Here is a 27,074-nt window from a genome sequence, read left to right on the forward strand (position 1 = left end):
AACTAGTTAAGACACTTAACCTCCAAGGTCCTCAGTTTCCTCAGCTATAAAATGGGAATAAAAACATGCTTCTCTCACAGAGCCACTGTGTGGATAAAAATTTTATGCAAATGTAAAATATTGTCCAATTTCTGTAACCGATCACATGTTAAACTATTTAGAATCAATTTAACATTTCTAGACAACAGTTTATTCTCTTTGTAAACCAAAAGGACAACTTGAATTAAAACAAAGATTTTCAACTGTCCTTCTCTCTCTAGAGTTTGTAACTGTCTGTATTATTAACCATACACATTAGTATCCTATAACTCTAACTTCTGGGAATTATGGCTGAAATTATTTTTGCTTTCTATTCTGAGACTTTATCCATTTCCTTCTAAATGGGGAGAGATGAGACTTCATATCTTGAGATCTTTGCCACTTTTATTTGGCTCTGGAATTGTTCTTCCCATAGGCCTTCCTGCAGCCCATAACCAGGCAAAGCTGAGATGGGCTCTCACAGAGGCAGAAATAGAAGCCAGGCTCCTTAGTCAAGGAAATAAAATGTCAACAAAATGTCAGTCCCAAGAATGTCTAGAGAATATGGACCTCTTCAAAGCACAGCTGGAAAGAGTGGTATTTGAAAGAGGAAAGAGGCATCTTCTCTAAATTCTACTTTTGTTTCAAGTTACATAACAATACTTGATTTAAGTTCGTTTAGTTCTTCACAGAAATGCCTTAGTCATGATTCAAAATGACGGCATCAGTATTCATTAAGAGACAACATAAAAAACGAAGAACGTTTCTCAGTCCCGTACAAAATGGCTTATTATGTTAACAAATGTGCTTTTTAAAATACTGTAACAAACTCATTGAATTTATTGCCAAGGGGAAAAAGATTATCTCCTGACTAAAGAGTATGCCTCTTACTACCAAATGATGTGAGCTATATAGCTTTTTTTTTTTTCCGCCTTGGTCTCTAGAAAGCTTCAAGTTAAATTAATTCTCAATTTCAATAATTATAATAATCTCATTCTTGATTTTTGGAAGTATAATCTCCCCTTTATTTCTACAGGCCTTCTAATCCTGCTCATTTTTATTGTACCCATGATGCCCTCCTGTGTCAAGCACTGGGCCTAGAACATTAAAGAGGCTCAATAACTGTTTCATCATCACCACGTTTTCAAAAAAGCAACCACCAATTGCTCAGCACTTATGTGCCTTGTCTAAGCTCAAAAGTTCTCACGGCGGCCTGGTGGTGTGGTGGTTGGGTTTGCACCCTCCTGTTCCGCGGCCCAGGGTTTGCAGGTTCGGATCCCAGGCGCAGACCTATGCACTGCTTATCAAGCCATGCTGTGGCAGGAGTCTCATGTATAAAAAAAGTAGAGGAAGATGGGCACAGATGTTAGCTCAGGGCTAATCTTCCTCACGAAAAAAAAAAGTTCTCAAAACCAACCTGTGGCAGAGCCAGGAATGAGGCTGAACAGCCCGTGTCATGCACACAAATGCTCTGTCATTCAGCTTTCAGAGCCCCCTACCCCTGTTTTTAAATAAACAGGGTATCAATTACAAATGAAAACATCCTGAATTATTTCCTTATCACACCTCTCTCCAACCAGATGGTCAACTCCTTGAAGGCACGCAGCTCCCATGATTCATGCTTCTCTATATGTCCTGCTCCACATTTAGCACAATATCTCATACACAGTAAAGACCCAATAAATACTTACTGACTTAGGAAGGCAAAGAACAAATTACAACAGGTAGAAATTGAAGCAAAAAAGGGGAAGAGAGAAAGCAGAAAATATTGGTCAGGTAACTGACTGGCTTATTTCCTCTATTTTATTTCCTCTTGCCCTGTAATCCTTCTAGAGGCCAAGCACTTGGAGCAGCCACTCTGCAGAGCCATTTGTGATTCAAGCGCAGGGACCTGCCCCAGGTTGGTTTACTCTCTGTCAGGGGGGAATTAGATGGAAGCAACTAGGGCAGGTCCCTGAGATGTAGCAGGTTGGGCAGAGGGAGATCTGTGAGCCCGGTCCCGCCCCATATCAAGGTCACTGTGCAGAGCGACCCCTGCTTCTTCCAGTGCCCACACTCCTCTTCCCACTGCCCCTCCCCCACCCCACAGGCAGGAACCCCAGACACCCTGCTCTCCCCGGACAGCAGGGGGCGCCTCAGGCCCCAGCTCCTCCCCCTGGGTCCTGCAGCTGCACTTCTGAAGCCTGGTCCCTTCAGTGCCTGGCCCGGGGTAAAAACCAAAGGAGAGGACAGGGGTGAAGCTGAGGAATCCAACTAGGAGGAGAAGCTAGTCCTGCCCCCATTTTCCGGCTGCTCCCCATTCGGCCTCTCCCTGGGAGCCTGAGTCCAGGAAACAGGAAGTGCTGATTCTGAGAACAGAACATGGGCCCTGCTGGCTGTGTCTTCCTATTGTCCCTTCTGCTGGGGCTCTCAGGTGAGCCCCTGGGGTGAGGAGAGTCCTCCGCGAGGGTAGAGGCTCCAGCCCAGGAGAGGCTGCACAGGGCATGGGGCGTGGGCCTCCCATGGCAACAAGAATCCATCATGGGTGTCTCCTACATTTCTCCTTTTCTCTCCCTAGTCACAGATGAGGAGGAACCAGAAAATCTCTTGAAGTCAAGTAAGGCACCTCAGCCAGGGAGAGCATGCCTGGGTGGACCAAGGGAAGGGAATTTGTGCCAAGGAGGCGAGAGGACACCAGTTTGGGAAATAAGCAGGGAGAGGTGGGGGCAGAGGGGCAGGTTTCTGGGGCAGGTCTCCCACGCCTTTCTCCTCTTTGTCAGCAGTCTGTGGGCGGCCCGCAGTCTCCTCTGGCATCGCCTCAGGCAGGGAGGCCAACGGGGGGCAGTGGCCCTGGCAGGTCAGCATCCGCCAGGGCTTGTTTCACGTCTGTGCCGCCACTCTCATCTCAGAGCGGTGGGTGTTGACGGTGGCGAGCTGCTTCCGGTGAGTGCTTCGGGAAGAAGTACCAGGGGACGCGGGTGACCGGAGCTCCTTGGCTAAGGTCAGAGAGGAGTTTATCTTGCACTGCCCCATAAAGTAGTTGTGCCGCAGAAGTGGGTCCAAATGTTTCTTGCTCTAGCTCTCAGTTCACTGCAGTTACTCTCAGACTTCAGGCTTCATATTTGACAATCATCTTGATTGAAATGAGCGCCTAAAAAAGTGTGGTCGTTCCCCCCCCCCCAATCTAAGTCTCTACCCAAGGAGACATTCCCCTCCTTTTACAGCCCACATCCTCACACCACTCGGGATGCACAGTCCTGAGCCCTCTTCACTCTCTCTAGGTGACCGTACCCATCCATTACTCTGGTTTAAAATGTTGTATATTAGGGGCCTAATATAGGAACTTAACTGCTGGGGGTGTAGCAGTTAAGTTCGCCTGCTCCACTTCCGCGGGTGGCCCAGGGTTTGCAGGTTCGGATCCCAGGCACAGATCAAAGCACCACTTGTGAAGCCATGCTGTAGCAGTGTCCCATATAAAGTAGAGGAAGATGGGCACGGATGTTAGCCCAGGGCCAATCTTCCTCAGCAAAAAGAGGAGGATTGGCAACGGATGTTAGCTCAAGGCTAATCTTCTTCACCAAAAAAAAAAAAAAAAAAGTCATATATTTGCTGATAACACCCACAATTACGTCACTAGCTCTGAACTCTAGTTCTGATGCATTTCCATTGGATATCTCATTGGTATCTCAAAGGTAATGTGTTCAAATCAGAACTATAATTTTTACCACCACAAATATCTCCAAACCTATTTCACTCTCTGTCTTTCCCATCTCATTCAACAACATAACCAGTTGCTCAAGCCAGAAATACGAACCTCACTTTCCCTCACCCTTCACATCTACTGCATACACCAATTCTGTCAGTTTTACTTCCAAAATATACTTTGACTCTAACATAGCTATCTTCGGACCACTGCAATAGTACAATAGGTTTTGCTACCTTCATACATACAACAAAGTGATTTTTTTCAAAAGTCAGAGGCGAGATCATGTCACTCCCTCCTTCAAATCTTCCAGTGGCTGTCTAGACACCTAGAATAAAAGCCAGATGCCTCACTGTGGTCTACAAGTGGTGAATCATCAGATATCTGCTCATTTTTTCAACCTCATTCCCATTCTATTCCAGGTTTATTTCAATTCCTAGAAACTGCCAAACTCTTTCTCACCCTCACAGCCTTTGCATACTCTATTCCCTCTGTCTGGAATGCTTTTCCGTATAGCTCTCATGGCTGACTCCTACCTTTTGGGACTCAGTTGAAAAGTTACCTCTTCAACAAGACCCTCCCTGATCACCCAATCCAAAGACTCTTTCCCTATCCTTTACTCTCTAACTTAAAATCCTGTCTGTTTTCTTCATATCATTTATCACAACTTAAATTTTATATTTGTTTACTTGTTTGTTGCTTGTCTCTCTCTCTCCTCTCCACTCCCACCCCCACCCCCCCACATACACAGCCACAATCCTTAAGACCAAAAGCCCTCTGAGGGCCAGATCACGTCTAAGTCTCATTTATATTCTCAGGAGATGCTCAACACTTATTGCAGGAACAAACGCTTAGAAAGAGCTAGAGTAAAAATGCAACTTCCAGAACTATGGGCTCTGCTGTGACACTCCATGACAGTGTCACAAGAAACCCATGGAACCTGTTCTGCTTCTCTTCTTCTCAGGTCTAAGGACACCAGAAAATACAGTGTATTGGTGAGGTCGCTTCAGGTCTTTGGTCGCGCAGACTCCAAAATGACGATAATACCTGTGTCCAGGATTATTCCCCACCCTGACTTCCAGGAAAACACATCTAGCGCCATCGCTATGGCAGAACTGGCCTACCCAGTTTCTTTTAGCCCTGTTGTCCTGCCCATCTGCCTCCCCTCATCTGCAGTCCAGCTGAAGAACTCAACCTCCTGCTGGGTGACTGGCTGGGGCTATTCTGGGATATACCAATGTGAGGATAAGTAGATTTTCTGAGCTGTTTCCTCAACTGACATTCTCTCCCCCTACTCTCTATCCCACCCCTAGCACCACATGTATTGCACTCTCCAGGCAATTAATCTGAGGTATATGCAGACTTCGCATTCTCCCTGATCCTGTACCTTCCCCTTGCCTCCTTCATATTTCTTCTGCTGTACTTTCTTTGCTTATTCATATCTGCTTTTGCTCTTGTTTAGCAATAGTGCTAAGACCTTAAAAGTGAAAAGGACAGGGCAATGAACTTAGAGAGAGGATACTTCTCAGTCTAAGAAGTAATATAGTTCTCCCTCTACACCTGAGTAGAGTGTGTGCGGGCAGGTGGACAGGGGAAGCAGACATGAAGATGTATTCAACAAAGTAAGACTGCTCAGCAAGTCCCGAGTCAGATTAGGAAAGTAAAGCTTCATTTCTGTATCAACAATTTTGATTCTTCTCAGTATATTAGATCTACCTTTTTATAGTCTATGAAATATAAAAATATATTCCAAAGCCAAACAACTTAATTCTACTTCAATCATTGTTTTGGGTTTTTCTGAATCACAAGACTTTTCTATTATTTGTGGTATCTGAGCAGGAGCAACTGCCTTTGGCCTTGTTCAGATCCAGAGAACTCAGCCTTCAGGCTATTTCCCAAATCAGAAATCAGAATGCTGCCTAATATGCGGCCAGAATATTCTAAATCAGAGCTACTCTTGAAAATCAGAGGCATGAAATCTATATTGGTAGCTGAAAGTTTCTTCCTAATGTTTTAAGACAGCTTTGACTCTTTGACCTAACAGATATGAAGCCATCTTCTATACTGAAGGAGCTAAAAGTGCCCCTCACTGATCTCCAGACATGCAGTGACTACTATCAGAAAGAAAGCTTGTTGCATGGAGTCAAGCCCATCATCAGTGAAGCTATGATCTGCTCCAAGCTCCCTGCGGGGCAGATGGATCAGTGTATAGTAAGACTCCATCCTATAGGCACCTTTCAGAGCCCTTCCCTTCCCCAGTGTGCTTCCTCCATGTCTCCTATCCTCAGAGTCCCCAGGTGAACCCAGAAGTGCCTGGACAGGCCCTAACTCCACAGTTCTTGGCTAGACTATTGGAGAGTCTCTCCCTCTGCACAGTGCATCGTCTAGCCAATTTTCCTCTCTCCCCCAGGGCAGTAGAGGAGATCCTCTGATGTGTAAAGTGGAGGATTTCTGGGTCCTGGCAGGAGTGGTGAGCGGGGGAATCAAACTGCATCCGAGCCAATGAACCTGCAGTATATACAAACATCAGTTTCTACAAATCTTAGATTGAGAAATCAGCCATCTCACATACTGACTTTTCTGCTACTCCTAGTTTGGACATCTCTGGGCTCCTCCCTGTTATACTTCTGCCTCTCATTTTCTTGGAGCTACCCTAAGCGGATGAGGTCAGTATAGCCAGGGTAAAGTGGCAATTAAGAATGAGGGAGTAGGGGGAAATTCTATAAGTTAGGGATTTTGAAGAGAGATTTTGAAGATTAAGCAAGACAAATGCAGTTCTGCTACCTCTAGGCACAGCCCCCATAAACCTAATCTGTTTGTTGCCTTTTTTCCCCCAGGTCAACCTGGAAAGCAAGATCCCCAGTGTTAATAAAGTTTGATTGATTCTAACTATTATTTCTCATATTCATTCTTTTGATGAAACTGGAGACAGGACCTGGGAAAATCCAGAAGCACAGAACTTCAGGGCTGAAAGGGATCTGGAAATCACCCGGCCCAACTAATACCCACATTCTATAGATGAAGAAGCTGGGGTCCAGAGAGGTTAATTAGTTTGCCCTTGGCTGAATTCAAGATGGAAACCATGCAATCTGGGACTAGACTAGGTTCTGAAGAAAAAGCAGGGACTCGGAAGATTAGAAGGTTTCAGTTGAAGCACGTTAGGCAAGAGGAGCCTAGGGCAGTGAATTAGTTTCCTATTGCTGTATAATAAATTATCCCAAAGCTTAACAGCTGAAAACAACAAACACTTACTATCTGACAGTTTCTGTGGGTCAGTAATCAGGGAGGGCTCAGCTAGGTAGTTCGGGTCAGGGTCCTTCAAGAGGCTGCTGCTGCTATCAGCCACAGCTGCAGTCATCTCAAAGCTCAAACAGAAAAAGATCTGTTTCCAAGCTCATTCATATATCTGTGGCAGGCCTCAGAGGATCTGCTTCTAAGCTCACTCATATAGGCCTCTCTGCAGGGCTGTCTCATGGCAGCTGGCTTCCCCCAGAGTGAGTGATCCAAGATAAAGTGACAGCATCCAAGGTGGAAGCCACAGTCTTTTTATTTTTATTTATTTATTTATTTATTTATTTTTGTTTTGAGGAAGATCAGCCCTGAGCTAACATCTGCCAATCCTCCTCTTTTTTTTTGTTGTGGAACACTGGCCCTGGGCTAACCACCATGCCCATCTTCCTCCACTTTATATGGGATGCCGCCACAGCATGGCTTGACAAGTGGTGCATCGGTGCGCACCCGGGATCCGAAGTGGCGAACCCCAGGCCACCACAGCGGAGCGTGCGCACTTAACCGCCTGCGCCATGGGGCCAGCCCCCGCCACAGTCTTTTTATAACCTAATCTCAAAACTAACATCTCATTACTTCTGTTGTATTCTATCCTTTTTTTTTTTTTTTTGGGAGGAAGATCAGCCCTGAGCTAACATCCATGCTAATCCTCCTGTTTTTGCTGAGGAAGACTAGCTCTGAGCTAACATCTATTGCCAATCCTCCTCCTTTTTTTTCCCCAAAGCCCCAGTAGATAGTTATATGTCATAGTTGCACATCCTTCTAGTTGCTGTATGTGGGACGCGGCCTCAGCATGGCCGGAGAAGCGGTGCGTCCAAACCCGGGCCACCAATAGCAGAGTGCGCGCACTTAACCGCTAAGCCATGGGGCCGGCCCCTGTTGTATTCTATTCTTTAGAAGGGAGTCAATAGGTGTGAATATCAGGAGGCAAGAATCATTGGGGCCATCTTAAAGGCTGCCTACCATAGGCAGAGCAAGGGAAGAGTCTGGACTAAGGAGCTGAGACTGACTGTGTTTAGTAGTCATGGATTAAATAGAGGCATGAGGGAGTTTTAAATAGAGGTATTTGGGGGAGAATGCCTTCTGAGTCACTCATTAACCCCACCCACTGAAAGCTCTTTATGATTGTGCTAATAGGTATACTGGGGTTAGGGAAGGTGTTTATTAGAGAGATTTCCAACTCATATTACCCTGTAAACAGAGAGTAGTCTGAGAACATGTCTCATATAAGAAATGTATCGCTGCTTTATCCATATCCTTTTCCTGGGCTTCTATTATACAAAGAGTGGGAAAGAATATGGGATCCAACACTGGCCAGAGCTAGGTTAATTTATGGATTTCATAAGATACTGATTAAAATAATAACAGGATACTCTGTATTACTTGACAAATAGTAGTAAAAAATAATTGGGAAGAGTTTTGGCGAGACAGTGGAATAAACAACAGCAAAGTGAACATCCTTTGCTCAAATTTCATTAAATACCAATAAAATCATTGTTTGAAAATGAAAATTTTCATTAATAACTGCAAAGATAAGATAATTACACAAAAATAAGTAAATTAAATCTGGGCCATTAAAAAGCTTGCCATATTTATGAAGAAAATAGTAAGAACCTTGTGAAAAATTAATTCCCCAAATGCAAAAATTATATAAAATACAAGCAGGATTCAAAGAATGATTACAATTTATTCTCAAAAGGACACTGTTCATGTTACTAAGATCTCCTCAGGATTTTTTTTTTATATGACAACACTACAGAATTGCAAGCAAGGCATAATTGACACTGTGGAAAATGCTTCAGCAAAAGAAAAGATAAACTCACTAAATATGTGGGATTCTCAGTAAAAAAGATAAAAGAATGTGAGAAAAGATGATGGATCTAGATACTAAAGCCAAGGAATCCAACAAGGAGATAAAAGCAGGTTTTAGAATCATAAAATAAAATGGTTGGAAGGCACCTTACAAGTTTTCTGATACAACTCAAGGCATAAATTTGCTTGTTTAATAGACCCAATGGATGATCCTTACATTTCTTAATAAAGCAGCATTGGAAAACTAACTAACTAACTAACTGTTGGGAATGGGGGAACTATTTTCACTACACAGCACTGTCTCACCCCTTGCCTACCAGAATCCCCTAAAACTGAAACTTAATAAAATAAAATATACAAATAATGGGTGAGATGGAGTGAGATAGTTATCTGTAGCAAGAACCCAAAAAATTTCAGTAAATACATGCTTATGTGTTTTAGGAATAAGCTATACTTGGAAATGTGGATATAATCTCAAAGCAACATACCAGAAATGAGATCATACCTGAGAAAGTGTAAATCTAATCAACAGTATTATGCACCCACTGAAGAAAAACAGTATTATGAAGGGGATGATCAATATAGAATCTATTAAAGCAAAAGCCAGACAACTATATGTGTTCATTAGACCCTAGATTGTTAAGAGAGACCGACTTTGAGTCTGAGGAATATAAACTTCACATTTATTTTAAAAAACATGTTCTGTTATGGAGAAGTGCTCTTTCACCTAGTTTTTTTAAAGAAGTGCTATTTCAACCTAGTAAGTGAAATGCTCATGGAGACTGGCCATTTCCACTTCTTCTGACCTGAAGCCACTTCAAACCACCACCCACTTACTAATTTGGTTTCCCTACTCATATCAAGAAGATGTGCTCCCTGGTAGGGAAAAATGAAAATTCCAAATAATGGAAATGAATAGGCTTCATTGCAAATAAACACTCTGGTTCATATACAAGTCTCTCAAAATTTAGTGAGTGAGTCTCTTGAATTTGATCTATTCCAGGTGCTCTGACAAGACCTGAATTTCAGAAGCCAAAAAGATAAGGGCCCAGAGCCTACACTGAGATGATTTGAGCCAAGTCATATTGCCTGTGAAAGACCTGCCTCAGTAGATTCTCTGGGTGACATGACATCTTTACCTCATCTCTAACTAGGACAGGAGTTTTTTTTGTTTTTGTTTTTGTTTTTATTGCAGAGGAAGATTCGCCCTGAGCTAATGTCTATTGCCAATCTTCCTCTTTTTGCTTGAGGAAGATTCACTCTGAGATAACATCTGTGCCAATCTTCCTCTATTTTGTATGTGGGTCACCACCACAGCATGGCCGATGAGTGATATAGGTCCATACCCTGGATCCAAACCCATGAACCCGGGCCGCCAAAGTGGAGCAGGCTGAACTCAACCACTAGGCCATGGGGCCAGCCCCTAACTATGACAGGAATTTATATGTTACTTTATGCCCCCTCTGTATTAGTTACTATGCTGGTCACTTTAAATATTATCTTATATAGTCCTAACAACTCAAGAAGGTATTATTTATCCCACTTTCACAAATGAAAACACACACATAAAACAACTGAGGCTCAGAGAAGCTAAGTAACTTGCCTGTGATCACATAGCTAGTATTTGATTACACAGATCCAGGACTGTCTAATAAAAGACACGGCTCTTTCCACAATACCAACTTACCTCCATTCATTGTTAGAGTGCTCTATTAAAGGTTCTTCCTTATACTATGCCAAAATAACACCTGCCTTCTAGTTCTAGTTATTTGTTCCTCTTATAGTCTCCATTTATATTATTTGGGTACACATTTTATCTATTCCTTCTGAATAGATAAAAACAGTCTTGAGAAGAGAACCTGCTGTCCTATTCAACTTCTTGAGCGTCTAGCAGCATCTAGGATAGTGTCTTGCAAACAGAAAGTATCAAATCTTATTTTCTGAACAATAAAATGAGAGCTATAGACTATAGAAAGCCAGCTGTCAAAACCATAAGGAAGAATTCCTTTAATATGAGTATAAGCAAATAAATATAAAAAGGGAAATCTTTTTTCTTTCAAAAGAACAAGACCAACTTCTGCAAAGGGTGACTGGTTAAAGGGCATCCAGTGGGCAAGTAGGATGGAGCTCAGAGCAGATCAGTCCCTGTGGAGAAGGTAAGTGCAGGCGAGGGAAACTATAGACTGGCCAATAAGGCAAAGAGCTGGGAAGAAGGTTGTCTCTAAAAGGTTGTCCAGGGCTTATATGAACTAGTTCCAGGACATACTGCTTAGTGGAACTAAAGTTGGACTAAAAATTTCTTGTCCGAGTTCAAGGACTAAGACCAGGCTGAATCTTTTTTTTTTTTTTTTGTGAGGAAAATAGCCCTGAGCTAACATCCGATGACAATCCTCCTCTTTTTGCTGAGGAAGATTGGCTCTGGGCTAACATCTGTGCCCATCCTCCTCTACTTTATATGGGACGCCGCCACAGCATGGCTTGACAAGTGGTGCGTCGGTGCGCACCCAGGATCCAAGCCTGCGAACCCCGGGCCACCGAAGCTGAGTGCTCACACTTAACCACTACGCCACCAGGCCAGCCCCAAGACTGAATCTTTTAATAGAGGGCATAGGTGTTTATTGCTGCAAGGTGACAGAAAAGACAAAAGCTAGGGCCTGCTACACATGTGCTAGGGAAATCAGGTATTCTTTAGGAGACTGTTTCATAGAGGATTACTCATTTTCCAATATAATAGATTGATCTGATGGGTTGAATTCAAAGAGAGACAATGGAATCCATTTGCCCTTCCTGGAAATAAAGGCAAAACGCTACAAAACTTGCAAATCTACTGTTGTCCCTGTTTTATTCTCAGTGTGCTCAAGAGAAGATTGCATTCCTAAAGTGGTATCCTTGCTATACAGCAGTGGTTTTCAACTGAGGGTGATTCTGCCCCGCCGGGGGCCTTTGGCAATGTCTGGAGACATTTTTGGTTGTCACAACTGAGGGTAGGTGGTATTCTCGGCATCTAGTAGGTAAAGGCCAGAGATGCTGCTTCACACCCTACAATACACAAGACAGCTCCCCACAACAAAGAATCATCTAGCCCAAAATGTCAATAGTGCCAAGGTTGAGAAATCCTGATCTATAGGCACCATCAACATCAATCTAAGCCATCACCAAGATGACCTGTTTGCCCAGAATTAAGTTAATATTTAATACTGGGATATTAGTTCAACAACAACCATAATAAAAATAGCTGCTACTATTTATTATTGCATGCTTAAATAGGCCAAACCCAAGCTAAGTACTTGCCCTAGATCTCATTTAATTCTTGAAAAATCTTGTCGGGTATTATTATTCCCATATTACAAAGAGGGAAAGGCTGTAACTTGGCCACAGCCATGTGGCAAGTAATAAAGTTCTTACCACCACCACCACATTGCCACTTCTCAAACCAACAGTTATTGTGTAGAGCAGACGTATTTATAGATAACTTTAACGATGACAGGGTAATGATCTGGGAACAGAGAATCTAAGATCTGGAGACTGAGCATGATGAGAGAAGCAGAAAGCTAAAAGAGCTATTTTCAAGAAAGTCTCTGGAGTGACCATTAAGCACCTACTCTCTTGCTTCTCACACCTTGGCACTTCCTTATCTTAAAAGAAGCAAGGGAGCAGTAAAATGGCAGAACCAGCATGCTTCTTGATTGGTAAACCAAAAATAAGAAAAATATCTCTAGAGGAAGAATCTTTGAGATCATCAACTGATTCCAAAGCCTTCATGGTACAACAGGAAAAAACAGGCCTTAGGGAAAAGGTGACTTGCTTAAGGTCATATACCCATCCCCTTGAAAATGACAGAAGAGCACTGTGGGCTGAAAACCAGAGATTTCTCTAATATGATAAGAGTTTAGCTTAGATTTAAAAAGGACTCATAGCTTCCAACTCGCTCTTTAAAAATGGACATTTTCTTACATAACTCAATGACGTTATCACACCTATCAAGATTAACAATAATTCCTTCATACCATCTAATACCCAGTTCATTATCAGATTTCCTTGATAGTATCAAAATGTGTTTTTAGAGTTGGTTTGTTAAATCAGGATCCAAACAAGGAGCAGACCCACTTATGTCTCTTAAGTTTCTTTTCACTTAGAGGAGTTTCCCTCCCTTTTTACCCTCATACCATTGACTTCTTATAGAAACCAAGCCAGTTGTTTTATAAAATGTCCCACATTCTGGATTTGTCAGTTAATTTCCTTGTGTTGTAATTTAACTTATTCCTTCACCCCCCCCCCCATTTGTTATAAGTGGAAGCAGCTTTAGAGATTCAAGTTTCACCTTTTTTTAACAAGAATACTTCATTGGATATTGCTTTATACGATGTCACAACAAGAGGCACATGTCTGCCTTATCCTACTTTTCATGATGCTAAGATTGATCAGAGGGTTCAAATGATTACAGCTTGAGCACTCCATCAACCTTTCATCTAAAGCTTTCAACTATTGATAATCATCCTTTGAATCAATTATCTCATGAGGGGCTACAAGTGGTGGTTTTCATATTCTATCAGTCCAAGCACATTTATTAGCTGGAATTCTTCCCTTATCAGCTAAGCCCATTTTTTTACTCTGAACGACAGTTTGGACAAGAAAAGCAAGATAACTATTTAATTCTTTCCTTTTACTTCCAATGTTCTGAGTAAGGAGCTGCTGTCTTACTTCCAATAAAGCTTATTTCCAACTAAATTGAAACCAAACCAAAAATATATTTTTATAAAACATTTAAACAGAAGGGAAAAGAAGAGATTCTGTGAGCAGTCCAACTAATATGTAAAGAGTATTAACCAATGACTTCAGATTTGTACAGGTACATAAAAGTCTACAGATCTAGGACAACCACAAGACCCTCACAGGGCAATGAGCATCTAGCAAATTTCTGTTCCTTTGATAAATCAACAGAAAGACCTGTACAGAGCTTTGATGTCTTTGCAAAAGACATCACAAAACACAAAAGTGTTTTTGCAAAATCACTACCTTTACTCCAAACATGAATTGAAGGCAAATCTCAAATTTGAGATGAGGTCTGACTTTTTTAAAAGATATACTTAAATGAGTTGACTAAATAGTTAAAATTGCCTATGGATACTATAAATTAATTAGAATACCCATACAGATGGTTGTGATATGAATAAGAAATCTTTTTCTTCAACTAAATGAGCAGGATAAAACTGCAGGTTGCGGGGCCGGCCCTGTGGCATAGCGGTTAGGTGTGCTTGCTCTGCTGCTGGCGGCCTGGGTTTGGATCCCGGGCGCACACCGACACACTGCTTGTTGGGCCATGCTGTGGCGGCGTCCCACATAAAGTGGAGGAAGATGGGCACGGATGTTAGCTCAGGACCAGTCTTCCTCAGCAAAAAAAGAGGAGGACTGGCATGGATGTTAGCTCAGGGCTGATCTTCCTCAGGAAAAAAAAAAAAAACTGCAGGTTGCAACATTAATTTCAGAAAAAATTATGGTGAAAAGTACTAAGAGAGTCATTATATGATGATAAAAAGCACAGTGAGTGATAGACACACAACCAGAATGAATGTATAAACCACACACACACAAATAGGATACATAAAACGAAAACCATTAAAAATGTAGGGAGGAACTAACATAAACGTAATAGTAGTAGATTTTCATTCCCATCAAGCGACACAAACGAATACAAGTGGATCTGAGAAACATAAGTTAGGTAAAAATTAATAGTTGTGGCAGTCAGTAAACAGGTAAATGGAAAATTAATTTTTTTCAAGTGTTCACTTCTAAAATCTTAAAAAATGTGTTTAAAGAAGTAAACATCTTACTGTACTGAGATATAGCAAATTTGGCGTCTGACCCACCACAACAGTCCCTGCTGCTTAGCTGGCCACATTTTTGCATCCTCATCTTCCCCGCTTCATGCATAAGGGCACTTACTCCAAAGACAATTAGTCCACAGCCATGAACCTATGTCCTGGTAAGAAAAGATAATCTGTTCAAATTCTTGGGAATCTGAACTAAAAATAAGGAAGAACTTGGGTCATTTATGGTAGGATAGAAAGAAAAGACATGAACTGTGGTTGAGCCATATAAATGGCAAAGGACCAGAGTGAAGATCCTGAACTCCTGCTATGAGCTCTTGAGCCATCATGAATCCTGAGCTCCCTTGCAGTTCTGGTCTCCCATTCTGGTCTCCAAGTCCGCCCTATGATAGCTCCAGATGTTCCTGTTACTCTCTTCTCTTCGTTGTTCCATAGGTATCTGTATACATTTGCTAGGGCTGTCGTAACAAGGTACCACAGACTGGATGGCTTAAACAGCAGAAACTTATTTCCTCACAGTTCCAAAGGTGAGAAGTCTGAAATCAAGGTGTCAGCAGGGTTGGTTCCTGCTGAGGCACATGAGGGAAGGATCTATTCCAGGCTTCCTTGGCTTGTAGAAAGCCATCTTCTCCCTCTGTACGTGTCTGTGTCCAAATCTCCTCTTTTTATAAGGACACCAGTCATACTGGATTAAGGCCCACCCTCAATGACCTAACCTTATCTCAATTACCTCTTTAAAAGCATTATCTCCAAATATGGTCATATTCTGATTAGAACTTCAATGAGTTTTTTGGGAGACACATTTCAACCCATAACAGAATCTTTAAAATAATCCTCTCTTTGTTTAAGCTAGTTTAAGTGAGTCTCTGTTGCTTATAACTGAATAAACCTTATCAAAATAGCTACATTTTCTGGTCTTCCATTATTTTTTAATTAATCACATGGTTCTTTCAAACCTCCCAATATTTTAAGCTATAAGTGAGTGATAACATGCTTTAACAGTTCACTGAATTCTGCCTCCACAGACCTAGTGCCCTACAATCAACTGGTACAGAAAACACAAAAGGCACAGAGAAGAATTCTGTAGCCAACGCTGTGCTGCACCACCCAGATCCCACTTCAGGACTGACGCATTCATTCTCCGAGCAACCAGGAGTGTTGGCTGCTGACAGTTCACAGCTAAGTCCCATCCCAAGAATTGCCAACAGAGCCACCTCACCCTAGGTAACGCCCCCTCCTTGGAGGCAGCCTGCATCCAATCATGCAAAAGTCCAAAGGCCCAGCCTTCTTGTCTCAGTTCAGGACATCTCTGCAGGGCCAGCCCAGGTCCAGAGCGACTTGTAGGGCTGGCTGAGGCCTCTGTTTCAGATGCATTACAGTTTAATTCTCCCTCTACCAACCCTACCTCCATCCCCCCTTGCGGTGTTGATCCTGACCCCACTCCCCAATAAACTTCTTGCAAACAAATTTCTGTCGTAAGAGTCTATTTCCCAGAAAATCTGACTTGTAGTATATTCTATGGCTAACATTGTAATGAAGATGAAAACACAAAAAAAAAAAAAAATGAGGAAAAATTAGCCAGGTACTGGGTTTATTTCCTCTTTTCCATTTCTTGCTTTTGGAGAATCCTGTCCATCTTCCATTTCCTTGCAGACTGAGTCCTGTTCCTTCCAGTGCCCTCCAACCTGCCCAGGGTATAAGTAGCATAAGTGAGGCCATCTTGTTACACCAAATGGCCCTAGCCCCTCCTCCGTGTGACTACTTGCTGCTCTGCATGTACTCCAAAAAATTCACATGCTCTCCTGATTTATGGCCTCTGCTTATGTATGTATTCCCCAATAGCTTGATAAATTAAAAACTTTGTTCTATGAGTTTCTCTCCAGGAACAGTCTGACCACAGGCGGGAAACACACCTACAAGGTATCCATCACAGCTGACAGAATAATGGAACAATGTGATGCCTGGAGCCCGTCACGCTTGGAGACCAACATCCCTGGACCCCCTCCTTACTGCCCATTTTCCCTATATAACTGCCTCGAGATTCTGTAATCTTTAAAGATGAGTCTTTGAGACATTAGTCACCTGTCTTCTGATTTGCTGGCTAATCTAATTAAACATCTTGTTTCTCGATCTCTAACTCATTGTGATTAATTGGCTCAGATGGCGGCAAGCAGAGCGAGCCCATTGCTCCGTACCAGGGGCAGGCAGCTACCGCACTCACCCCCTTCTACTTTCCCTCCCCCACCCCACTGGCAGAAACCCCAGATAGCCTGCTCTCTCTGGACAGCAGGGGGCACCTCAGGCCCCAGCTCCTCCCCCTGGGTCCTGGGTCCTGGTCCCAGAAGCTACATGTCTGAAGTCTGGTCCCTTCAGCGCCTGGCCCTGTGTAAAAACCAAAGGAAAGGAGCGGGGTGAAGCAGAGGAATCCATCTAGGAGAAGAAGCTGCTCCTGGCCCCCTTCTCTGGCTGCTCCCCAGCTGGCCTCTCCCTAGAAGCCTGAGTCCAGAGCAGGAAGTGCTGATTTTGAGGACAGAGACATGGGCCCTGCTGGCTGTGTCTTTCTACTGTCCTTCTGCTGGGTGAGCCCCTGAGGTGGGGTGGGGAGGGGAGAGGCAGAGGTTTTTTGGCTCAAGAAGTTATCATATAGAATAATATGACACTTCACCCATGGGATATTACTTGTGAATAGTGTGCCCGGAGAAAGTCCTGAGGGGATACTATATGCCAGGCACTGTTCCAAGGCTCTTGGAAGTAGCAGTAAACAAAACAAAGATCCCTGCCCTCATGTGGGTTATAATCAATGCACATATTAAACATGTAGATCATAAAGCATGTTAGAAAGTAATAAATACTATGAAAGGAAAGGGGCATCTAGAGTACAGGGGCAAGAGGCATGTTGTAATTTTAAATAGGGTAGTCAAGGAAGGTTTCACTAAGAAGGAGTCATTTGAGCAAAGACTTGAAGGAGATGACTGATTTAGCTAAGAGGATCTAGGAAAAGAGTATTTCAAGCAGCCGGAACTCAAAGTACAAATGCTATTCAATGATTTCAGGCATAAGCTTGTTGATTTATTTTTCTGGCCCACAGTGGTTTAAAAGCAGGGTAGGCTGAGAGTAGCAGAAAGATAACAGGTAGCAAAAAAGAAAGTACAAAATACACAAGTACTACAAAATGCCAATTCAGTTAAAGAAAACAGGACAAAAGTAAACAGCTTATAAACCTCCAAAGCATCTGAAGGCATCATTGTATTTACAACCCAATATACTTGATATTCCTGATGACAACCTTGAATCATCAAGTAAAAGATTATGTTCCATGTATGCTGCTAAAGAAGGCAGGTAAGTATGTAATTATCAAGATTCCCACTAATGGGTAGACATTTATAAAAATTTGGCCTTTAACATCAATCTGAGAAATTTCAATATGTGGGAAGCCTCTCTTGTTCAGTGAATCTAGATATAAGATGTGTTATTATATATTAATGATATGGTGTGTTTATCTTAGGGTCTTGCCTATGCTCTTCTCCCAAAAAGAAAGATCTGCCAGGTGAGTGGTCTCCACTTGGGCCCAAGACTACTGGGTTTGGAACTGGAATAGAATGGAGTATGGAGGCTAGGGCGGACTCAGGTCCTAGGAATGGATGGAAGTTTGGGGACGATGAGAAGATGGGACTGGAGGAACAGGACACCCAGATTTCCACAATTCCCCCTCTCCTCTTTCTCTAGTATGTGGACGACCTGTATACTTAAGCCTTGTTGTGGGTGGCCAGGATGCTGTTGCGGGGCACTGGCCTTGGCAAGTCAGCCTGCACTTGGGACAGACCCATGTCTGTGGAGGTTCCCTCATCAGTGAGAGGTGGATACTGACAGCAGCACACTGCATACAATCGTGAGTTCTAGCTGGTGGCTAGCACACAGATAGGTTCTCAATAAACACTTGAATGATTTCGTGAATGAATCAACAGACAAATGAAAGTGGTAAGATGGGTAGGCAAAAGGAAACCCTAGGTCACCTTGGACTAAGGACAGGGCATAGAGGTAGAAAAAGAAATGATGGAGACAGGCACTGTATTAGAAACTTTTCTTACTTTTTGCCAAATCACTTCCTAAACACCAGTCAGGGAATTTTGTCTTCAGCTTTTTTGGGGTCACAAACACAATCTGAGCTCTCTCTCAGAGCTATTGCTGTGAGAGAAGCAAGGCGCCATGCGGTGAGTAGCCTTAGGGAGAGGCCCATGTAAAACTGATGTGTCCAGCCAACAGCTAGTGAAGACTCAAAGCCTGCCAACATAAGTGAGTTTGGAAACAGACCCTTCTGGAGTCAAGCCTTGAGATGACTGCAGCCCACCTTGATTGCAGCCTCGTGAGAGACCTTGAGTCAGAGGCACCCAGCTAAGTCACACCTGATTCCTGACTCACAGGAACTGTAAGATAAATATATGTTGTTTGAAGCCTCTAAGCTTTGTGGTAACTTGCTATGCAACAATAGATAATATACATATACACACACACAGAAATCAAAATGACAGGACTTTTCAATAACAACACTGAAAGCTCAAAGAAAATAGGGTAGTAACTTCAAAATGCTGAGAGAAAATTATTTCCAGACTAGAATTTTACCCATATACAAGCTATCAATCAAGTGTGGGATAGAATTAAGACATTTTCAAATATACAAAGCAGCAAAAATATTATCTCTCATGCACATTTTCTCAGGAAGCCATAGGAGAATGTGCTTCACCAAAATAAAGGGGGGAAAAAATCAGGAAAACACGGGATCCAGAAAAAAGGAGATAGAACACAGAAGAGAATCCCCTAGAAAATCATAAAGAAAAGTGCCAAGATTGGCGCAAGAGGGCAGAGGTCTCCAGAAAAGATAGTATGTATGGACTGAATGCCTGGCAGGTTTCAACATATTGAGAGATTTACACTTCCGGCAGAGTTTGGGGAATGAATAATGAATTAGTGATAGGTATACAGAAAACTAAGAAAACAAAGAAGGGAGACCACATTATTAACTCCAGGAGAAGGAAAAAGTTTTACAAGAAATGTAGTTACAGTACCCAATATGGCCCAGTAGTGAATAATGTTTACATAGTCACAAGAACATACACATTAAATACTGATCTAACAAAAAGTTGTACTTAGGATAAGAGGATGGTGAAAAGGAAGGGGGTGGGGGTTGGGAGTGATTGTTGGCTCAATCCTCACCTTCTACAGTAAAAATACAATATTCTAAAAGTGAAAGAAAAAAATTTTAATAGCAATATATAGGGTTTCTTGAAAATACTAAGAGAAAGAGCTAAGAGTTGAAAGTGATTGCCTTTGGATAGTGTGAATTGAGGGCAGTAAGGCAGAGAACTTCTATTTTTTATTTATTTTGTATATCTTATCAAACTACTTGACATTTTAAGTAGTATATATGTAAACTTTTATATATGTGTGTATATATATAAATAAAACTTTGGTGGTTATACTTTGCTTTAAATTTTTATTTAGAAATAAAGGTCTACTGCTCAGAAATAAAAACTGGCAATAAAAAAACAATGACTATTAAGCATAAAGGTGATGGCTGAAATGGGAAAAGGTGATGGAGAATGGGAGAGGTGAATAAGAGAATTAGGGAGAAAATGTAGGACAAAACTCTGGCCATAAGCATATAAGAGAAGACCATAGAAACAGTGGACAGCAAAAGAAAGAGTGGTCAGGGAGCGAAGGAGAAAACAGACAAACCAACTCGAGTCCAAGTTGGAAGCAGTCTGGTTAATTCCAAGTCTATTACCCTCCTTTCTTGCCTAGAGACTTAGTGCTACACATAGGTAGCTCGTTCTGATCCAGCTGTAGCACACAAGCATGCTCTACTTTCATTCTCCTCTTTCTCTTTCCCTTAGGACCTGGATTCCTTGGCAATATACTGTGTGGCTGAGATCGATTAAAATAGGCAATTCAAATAAAGGTGTGAAGCATCATGTGTCCAAAATCGTCATCCATCCCAAATTTCAAAATATAACTGCAGACATCGCCTTGTTGAAACTGGTCTCTAGAGTCACCTTCACTTCTTCCATCCTGCCCATCTGCTTGCCCAGTATCACAAAGCAGCTGACAGTTCCAGGCTCTTGCTGGATGACTGGATGGGGAAAAGTTAAGGAAAGTGAAGGTGAGAATGTCACCCTTTTGCACCTACTCCAGAACACTCACATTTCAGGCATATCATTACTATGGCAAATATTTTTCAACAAAACCAGATCAACCTATTGATATTATCTATAAGTCTTCAAATAAAATGTCTTTTTTCACATTTATATGTTTATTTTATTTACTCTTATATCCTGCCTAGAGTCTATAGCTGCAAGAACAGATACTAACAATTTAAACAAATAATTACCTCTCTGAAACAGAGGTTAACAAATCTGATTTAAAGTTTGGAGAGAGTCTAGCATTTTTTAAATCTGTTTTTAAAGTGTTGTGTCAACTCTTTCCCAGGATGGAGTAAAGACAAGACAGGAAATGAGCTGGGAGCAGAAAAATGGGAAAGGAAGAAGTTTTAGAATGCCTCAGAATACCCACATTTTCACTTAAACAAAATGTATCAGAATTTCTCTTTATTTAGAACATTAGGAACACCCCACATTGACACATTAGAAAAACCACAAATAAATAGAAATAACTTTGAATTATCCATTGTTTTAGATTAACTGTACCCAAAAAAATTCTTTCATTAGCAAATATGACTGGAAAGTGATTGTATTTTGCTTTTAGATTCCCATTCAGAGATTTCTGCACATCATGACTGTATGTTGCCCTTGTAGCTTTCCAGATTGCTTTTCCTTTCAACTCTGCCTATCTCTACAGATACAGATTACCATTCCACCCTCCAGGAAGCAGAAATACCCATCATTGACCACCAGGCTTGTGAACAACTCTACAACCCAATCAGTATCTCATTGCCAGAAGTAGAGCCGGTCATCAAAGAAGACATGATTTGTGCTGGTGATACTCATAAAATGAAGGATTCTTGCCAGGTTAGAGTTTGCTCTTGAAATTTTTTTTTTAACATGAGATCTTAATTTGGATCCACGTTTTTCTATCTGTAAACAACAGTGGATTGGGAATCAGGAGAAAAGAGTTCTGACAATAATTCTTGTGTTACCCTAAACAAGTCACTTAACCTTTATCTATGAATTTAATCTCTTCAACTGTTGATCTAAAGCAATGCTAACCATTGGTCATTGAGTTTTCACAGACTTATACATTTTTATAAATATATTAAGAAGTTGACACAGAATTACTAACATTTTAATTTTTCAAGTAGAACATTTCATTCTACACTTAAAAGATGTCATTCTGGCCCAGCCTGGTGGCATAGTGGTTAAGTTCCCACACTCCGCTTTGGTGGCCCGGGGTTCATGGATTCGGATCCTGAGCGTGGACCTACACACCACTCGTCAAGCCACACTGTGGTGGCTTCCCACAAGCAAAATAGAGGAAGATTGGCACAGATGTTGGCTCAGCGACAATCATCCTCAAGCAAAAGGAGGAAGACTGGCAACAGATGTCAGCTCAAGGCCAATCTTTCTTATCGAAAAAAAAAGAAAAAGATGTCATTCTATTGTCTCCTAATCATAACTGATGGACAATCATCCATCACCTGTGTCTTCCTCTATTGAGTGTGATATGTTGTTTTGCTCTGGCTGCTTTCTATATATTTCCTTCATATTTGACTGGCAGAAGTTTGAATGTGATGTGCTAGGTGTGATTTTCTTTGTATTTATCATATTTGGAATTCATCGAGTTTTTGGTTTTTTTAATCTAGTTTTTTATCTTTCATCAAAACTGGGGAAATTTTCATTCATGTTGTCTTCAAATATTATTCTACCTCATTTCTCTCTTTTCTTCTTCTGGTTGAAGCCAGAAATTTATGAGTTAGATCTTTTGATATTTTCACCCAGGTCCCTGATATTCTGTTCATTTTATTTTTACCTTTTCTGTTCTTCAAATTGGACACTTTTAAATTAATCTATATTCAAGATCATTGCCTCTTTCTCTTGTCATCTACATTTTACTGTTAAGTTCATCCAATGAAATTTTTATTTCAGATATTTTTTTAGTTCTAGAATGACCATTTGTTTTTATTCCTCCCACACACACACACAAGCACATTTTTCTGTATCTCTGCCAAGATTTCCCATCCATATATTCAGTATTTGTAAATCAAACAACAATGAGACACAGCTTCACACCAACTAGAATAGCTATAATCAAGATCGATAATAACAAGAGTTGACGAGGATGTGGAGAAATTGGAAGCTTCATACACCTAAGTGGGAATGTAAAATGGTGTAGGCGCTTTGGAAAATTATCTAGTAGTTCCTCAAAAGGTTAAAGTTACTATATGACCTAGGAATTCCACTCCTAGGTATACACCCAAGAGAAATGAAAACATAAGTCCATATAAAAATTTGTACATGAATGTTCATAGCAGCATTATTCATAATAGCCAAAAAATGAAAACAACTCAAATGTCCATCAACTGTTGACTAGATAAACAAAACGTGGTAAATCCATATAATGGCATATTATTCAGCCATAAAAACGAATGGAGTATTGATACATGCTACATTATAGATGAACCTTGAAAAGAGTATGCTAAGTGAAATAAGCCAGACACAAAAGGTCACATATTATATGATTCCATTTATACAAAATGTCCAGAATATGCAAATCTGTAGAGGCAGAAAGTAGATTACTGGTTGGCCAACGACTGGGAACGTTGGAAGGAAATGAGGGTGACTGCTAATGGGTATGGGGTTTCTTTTGGGGGTGATGAAAATGTTCTAAAATGGGTTGTGGTGATGTTTGAGCAACATTGTAAGTATACTAAAAGCTACTAAATTGTACACTTCAAATGAGCGAATTGTATAGTTTGTGAATTGTATTTCAATAAAGCTGTTACAAAAAGAAAGAGACAGCAAGATTCAGAGCCATACTACAACTACTATCACTATCATTTAATATAAGAAAGGATTATTTTAACATTAAAAAAGGCAATAAGAATCTGAGAATAGAAAAATAAGGACACTTCATTCAATTGAATAAATTTAGTGAAAAAACTCATCACATTAATTTCTTTTTTATCACAGATGAGTATTTTGAAACTACTGATATATCTAGCTAAGTTCTCTGCCAACTTCAAATTCTGTGATTCTAGAATCCCCGTGATCTCCCTCTAATGCAGTGGGAAATCCAGCTCCGTCCAGAGTTCTGTAGCTCCATGGGCTCCACTGCCCTGTTAAGGAACTCTCTACCTCTTATGACCACTCTTCTCTTCATGGTCCGTTTTCACTATGCTCATAACCTTTATCTCTTCCTTAGGGTGATTTTGGAGGGCCTCTGTCATGTCAAATTGATGGTGTATGGATCCAGATAGGATTGGTAAGCTGGGGGATAGGATGTGGTAAATCTCTGCCTGGAGTCTACACCAATGTGATTTACTACCAAAAAAGGATTAACACCACTATCTCAAGAGCTGAGATCTTGGATACCAACAATCTGGACTTATCTGACTTCCTGTTCCCTATTGTACTGCTCTCTCTGACTCTCCTGGGACCCTCCTGTGCCTCTGGGCCTAACATTTTATCAGGAGAGTAGGCAGTGTAGCTGAAGCCACTGGCCAAGTACAGGGCTACGAAGGAAATGCATGGAGAATAAGCCCCAGGGGCAGAGAACTCACAGGAGAGTCACTGGGACTCTGGATGACTTCATTAAAATAATTAGAAATGATTTTGGTTTGAGGTTCTTGATTCTGGAAGTATGTATCTGTGGCTGGAATCTGAATAGGCGAGAAATAAGGCACCACTTCTGTACATGGCATTCTTTGTTCCTGACTATGCATCTTGCAAGGCAGGAAGCATGCCTTCTATAAGTATTTATGGACACAAATTAAATGGCCACTGGAGAAGCAGGCAAGAAAAAACGTATTGGTGAAGGCAAAAGAGAAGGTCCTTGGGGCCGGCCCGGTGGTGTAGTGGTTAACTTCGTGCACTCCACTTCGGCGGCCCAGGGTTCATGGGTTTGGATCCCAGGCGCAGACCTACACACCACTCATCAAGCCATGCTGTGGCAGCATCCCATATATAAAAGTAGAGGAAGACTGGCACAGATGTTAGCTCAGGGACAATCTTCCTCAAGCAAAAAGAGGAAGACAGGCAACATATGTTATCTCAGGGCAAATCTTCCTCACCAAAAAAAAAAAGAGAGAGAGAGAGAAGGTGCTCAAGGAATTATATTAAGGGTTTACTTTATGCCCATGGGTTGCATTATGGGCTTCTTACCTGGTCTATATTTCTCACCTTCTCTACTATCCTACACTTCCCCTCTATAGCAAGTGGTCAAATAAGAAATGCATATATGTAGTTCAGCTCTGTATTTTTCTGAAATTTTTACTTTTTGAAATACTAATGTGACCTACTAACAAAAATGAATGATCTCAAGATCTAAGGTCTTAGGTTTCAATAATGTGGATCTGTCCAGGTTGTTTAATGTCACTTCTATAATAAAGTACTTTAAATGTTTATAAGGAAAAGGTTATATCCCTTGCTTAACTAGCATACTTCCTTTTGTTAAACAATCACATGACCTATACTATTTCCTTCTCTGCCTTGGCTTCCAGGAGCTCAGAGCTGTTTTATACTCGATTTCAGTCATTATCTCTATCCTAGATTATGTGATTTAATTCCACTCATATTCTTTTTTATTTAAATCAACCTTCATAGAATGAACTTAAGTTTTATTGCACCTGTATCTTTTCTGGTAAGTTAACTTTCAAAAATAATTTTTTGGATAAATAAATACATTTAATAGGGAGTGAGGATAGGTTTGGAAACTTAAAATCCTTGCTAACCCTTAACTTCACCTCTCACCTGGACTGCCACTACAGCCTCCTAAGTGGCATTCTCACATCCTTTCCCTCGCTTACACCTATGCTCAACTCCATTTATTCTCCACAGCATTCAGACTAGTGTTTTAAAAATGAAAAAGTATATATATATTTTTCTCTCCTTTTCCTCTGCTTACACACTTGAAAAGCATTCCATACTCATAGAATAAGGACCAAAGTCCTGAACAGGGCCTACAAAGCCCTGCAGGATATGACCCAGCCTGCCTCTTCAGCCTCATTTGGCCTCACTCCACCTGCTCTCTATGCTTTCACTTCCTCCAACGCTCCAAGGCCCTTCTCAGCACTGGACTTGTGCATCTGCTATTCTCTCTGCCCTGCCGCCTTTGCCTAGTTAATTCTTTCTGTGCCTTCAGATCTCAGCTCACCCTTTACTGCCTCAAGGAAGCTGTCTCCGGCTCTCCTGACCAGAACAAATTCCCCTAATATATATTCATAGCACTATGGAGCCCTGCTTCATAGGACTCAACATAGCTGTAATTTGACATTCATTTGTGTAATGGCCTAATTAATATACATCTGTCTTACCAAAATGTAAGGTCCATGAGTAAGAATATTTTGTTTTTGCCAACCACTAAATGCCAGTCTCAATAAATATTTGTTGAATGAATGAATGAATGAATGATAAACACTCAACCTCTTTGTCTCCCCAACTGAGAACCTGGGTGTTTTGTTTACTGAGGTAGCCCGGAACCTGGCACAATGTCTTGCATGAAGCAGATATTTAAATATTAGTTAAATAAGAGGATGAAGGAAGCCCCCTTCTTTTTCTCACATCTCTCCAGCCATAAGGAACAAAGGAGAGAAAAGAGTACACAAAACAGGTAAATTGAAAGGTTTCTCAGAGGTAAGAATTCAAGCTAAGCAAGCTCTGGAATAACACAGAGGACAAAGCAAAATGGCAAATGAGAGCAAAGAAGAGAGAGAAAAGAGAGGCAAAGAAGGAAAATGGAGGAGAAAAAACAGACTAAAATCAAGAACTAGAGAAGAACAAATAGGAAGAGAAAGCACACGAATGTATACACCAGGAGGACTCAGCAAGGGACGTAAAGAAGGTCAAGAAAGCCAAAATACTGCTTCCTCTCATTCCTCCAGACCCTTAGGAAGCAACTGTTCCATGGCATGGGATCTGGCAAAATTTTTCTCATGAACCTAGAGCTGAAACTTAAAACCTTTGGAGAGACCAGCCCATTCAAGTGGAAAGAAAGGGATAGAGAAAAAAGAGATCACACAGCCACTACTGATTAGATGTACCAAGGATGAGCACCTGACTTAACAGCTGCCCAAGGGGCAGTGGGGCAGTTGGCCTCGCATCTTACCCAACAGATGCACTCAATACTGGACCACCCAACAGATCCCTTCTCCTGGGAAGTCTGAATGTAGGTCGTATAGTATGTCAGCATGCATTCAACAGTATTAAGTGCCCACACACCATGTTCCAGGTACCGAGTATACTGCAGTACATACAACACCCCAAGCCTGTCTTCAAGGA

General features: G+C 41.4%; 3 protein-coding genes across 5 annotated transcripts in view; 2 read left to right on the plus strand and 1 right to left on the minus strand.

Moving 5' to 3' along the window:
- SH3D19 (SH3 domain containing 19) overlaps positions 1 to 27,074 on the minus strand; it is a 162,974-nt gene that overhangs the window by 113,511 nt on the left and 22,389 nt on the right. The window lies entirely within an intron of this gene.
- On the plus strand, positions 1,850 to 24,398 carry LOC131411390 (serine protease 48-like). The gene is given in 7 exon segments (XM_058550190.1): positions 1,850 to 1,918; positions 2,108 to 2,431; positions 18,355 to 18,517; positions 20,520 to 20,785; positions 21,481 to 21,650; positions 24,001 to 24,261; positions 24,264 to 24,398. Coding segments are annotated over 6 exon segments (1,047 nt in total). The 5' UTR covers positions 1,850 to 1,918; positions 2,108 to 2,379.
- On the plus strand, positions 2,384 to 6,577 carry LOC131411389 (serine protease 27-like). Its single transcript, XM_058550189.1, has 6 exons — positions 2,384 to 2,614; positions 2,781 to 2,940; positions 4,665 to 4,939; positions 5,745 to 5,911; positions 6,111 to 6,366; positions 6,538 to 6,577. The coding sequence occupies exons 1-5, from the start codon at positions 2,539 to 2,541 to the stop codon at positions 6,204 to 6,206; spliced, it is 774 nt and encodes a 257-aa protein (XP_058406172.1). The 5' UTR covers positions 2,384 to 2,538; the 3' UTR covers positions 6,207 to 6,366; positions 6,538 to 6,577.

This window comes from Diceros bicornis, chromosome 11 (assembly GCF_020826845.1).
Source record: "Diceros bicornis minor isolate mBicDic1 chromosome 11, mDicBic1.mat.cur, whole genome shotgun sequence".
Classification (NCBI taxonomy): Eukaryota; Metazoa; Chordata; class Mammalia; order Perissodactyla; family Rhinocerotidae; genus Diceros; species Diceros bicornis.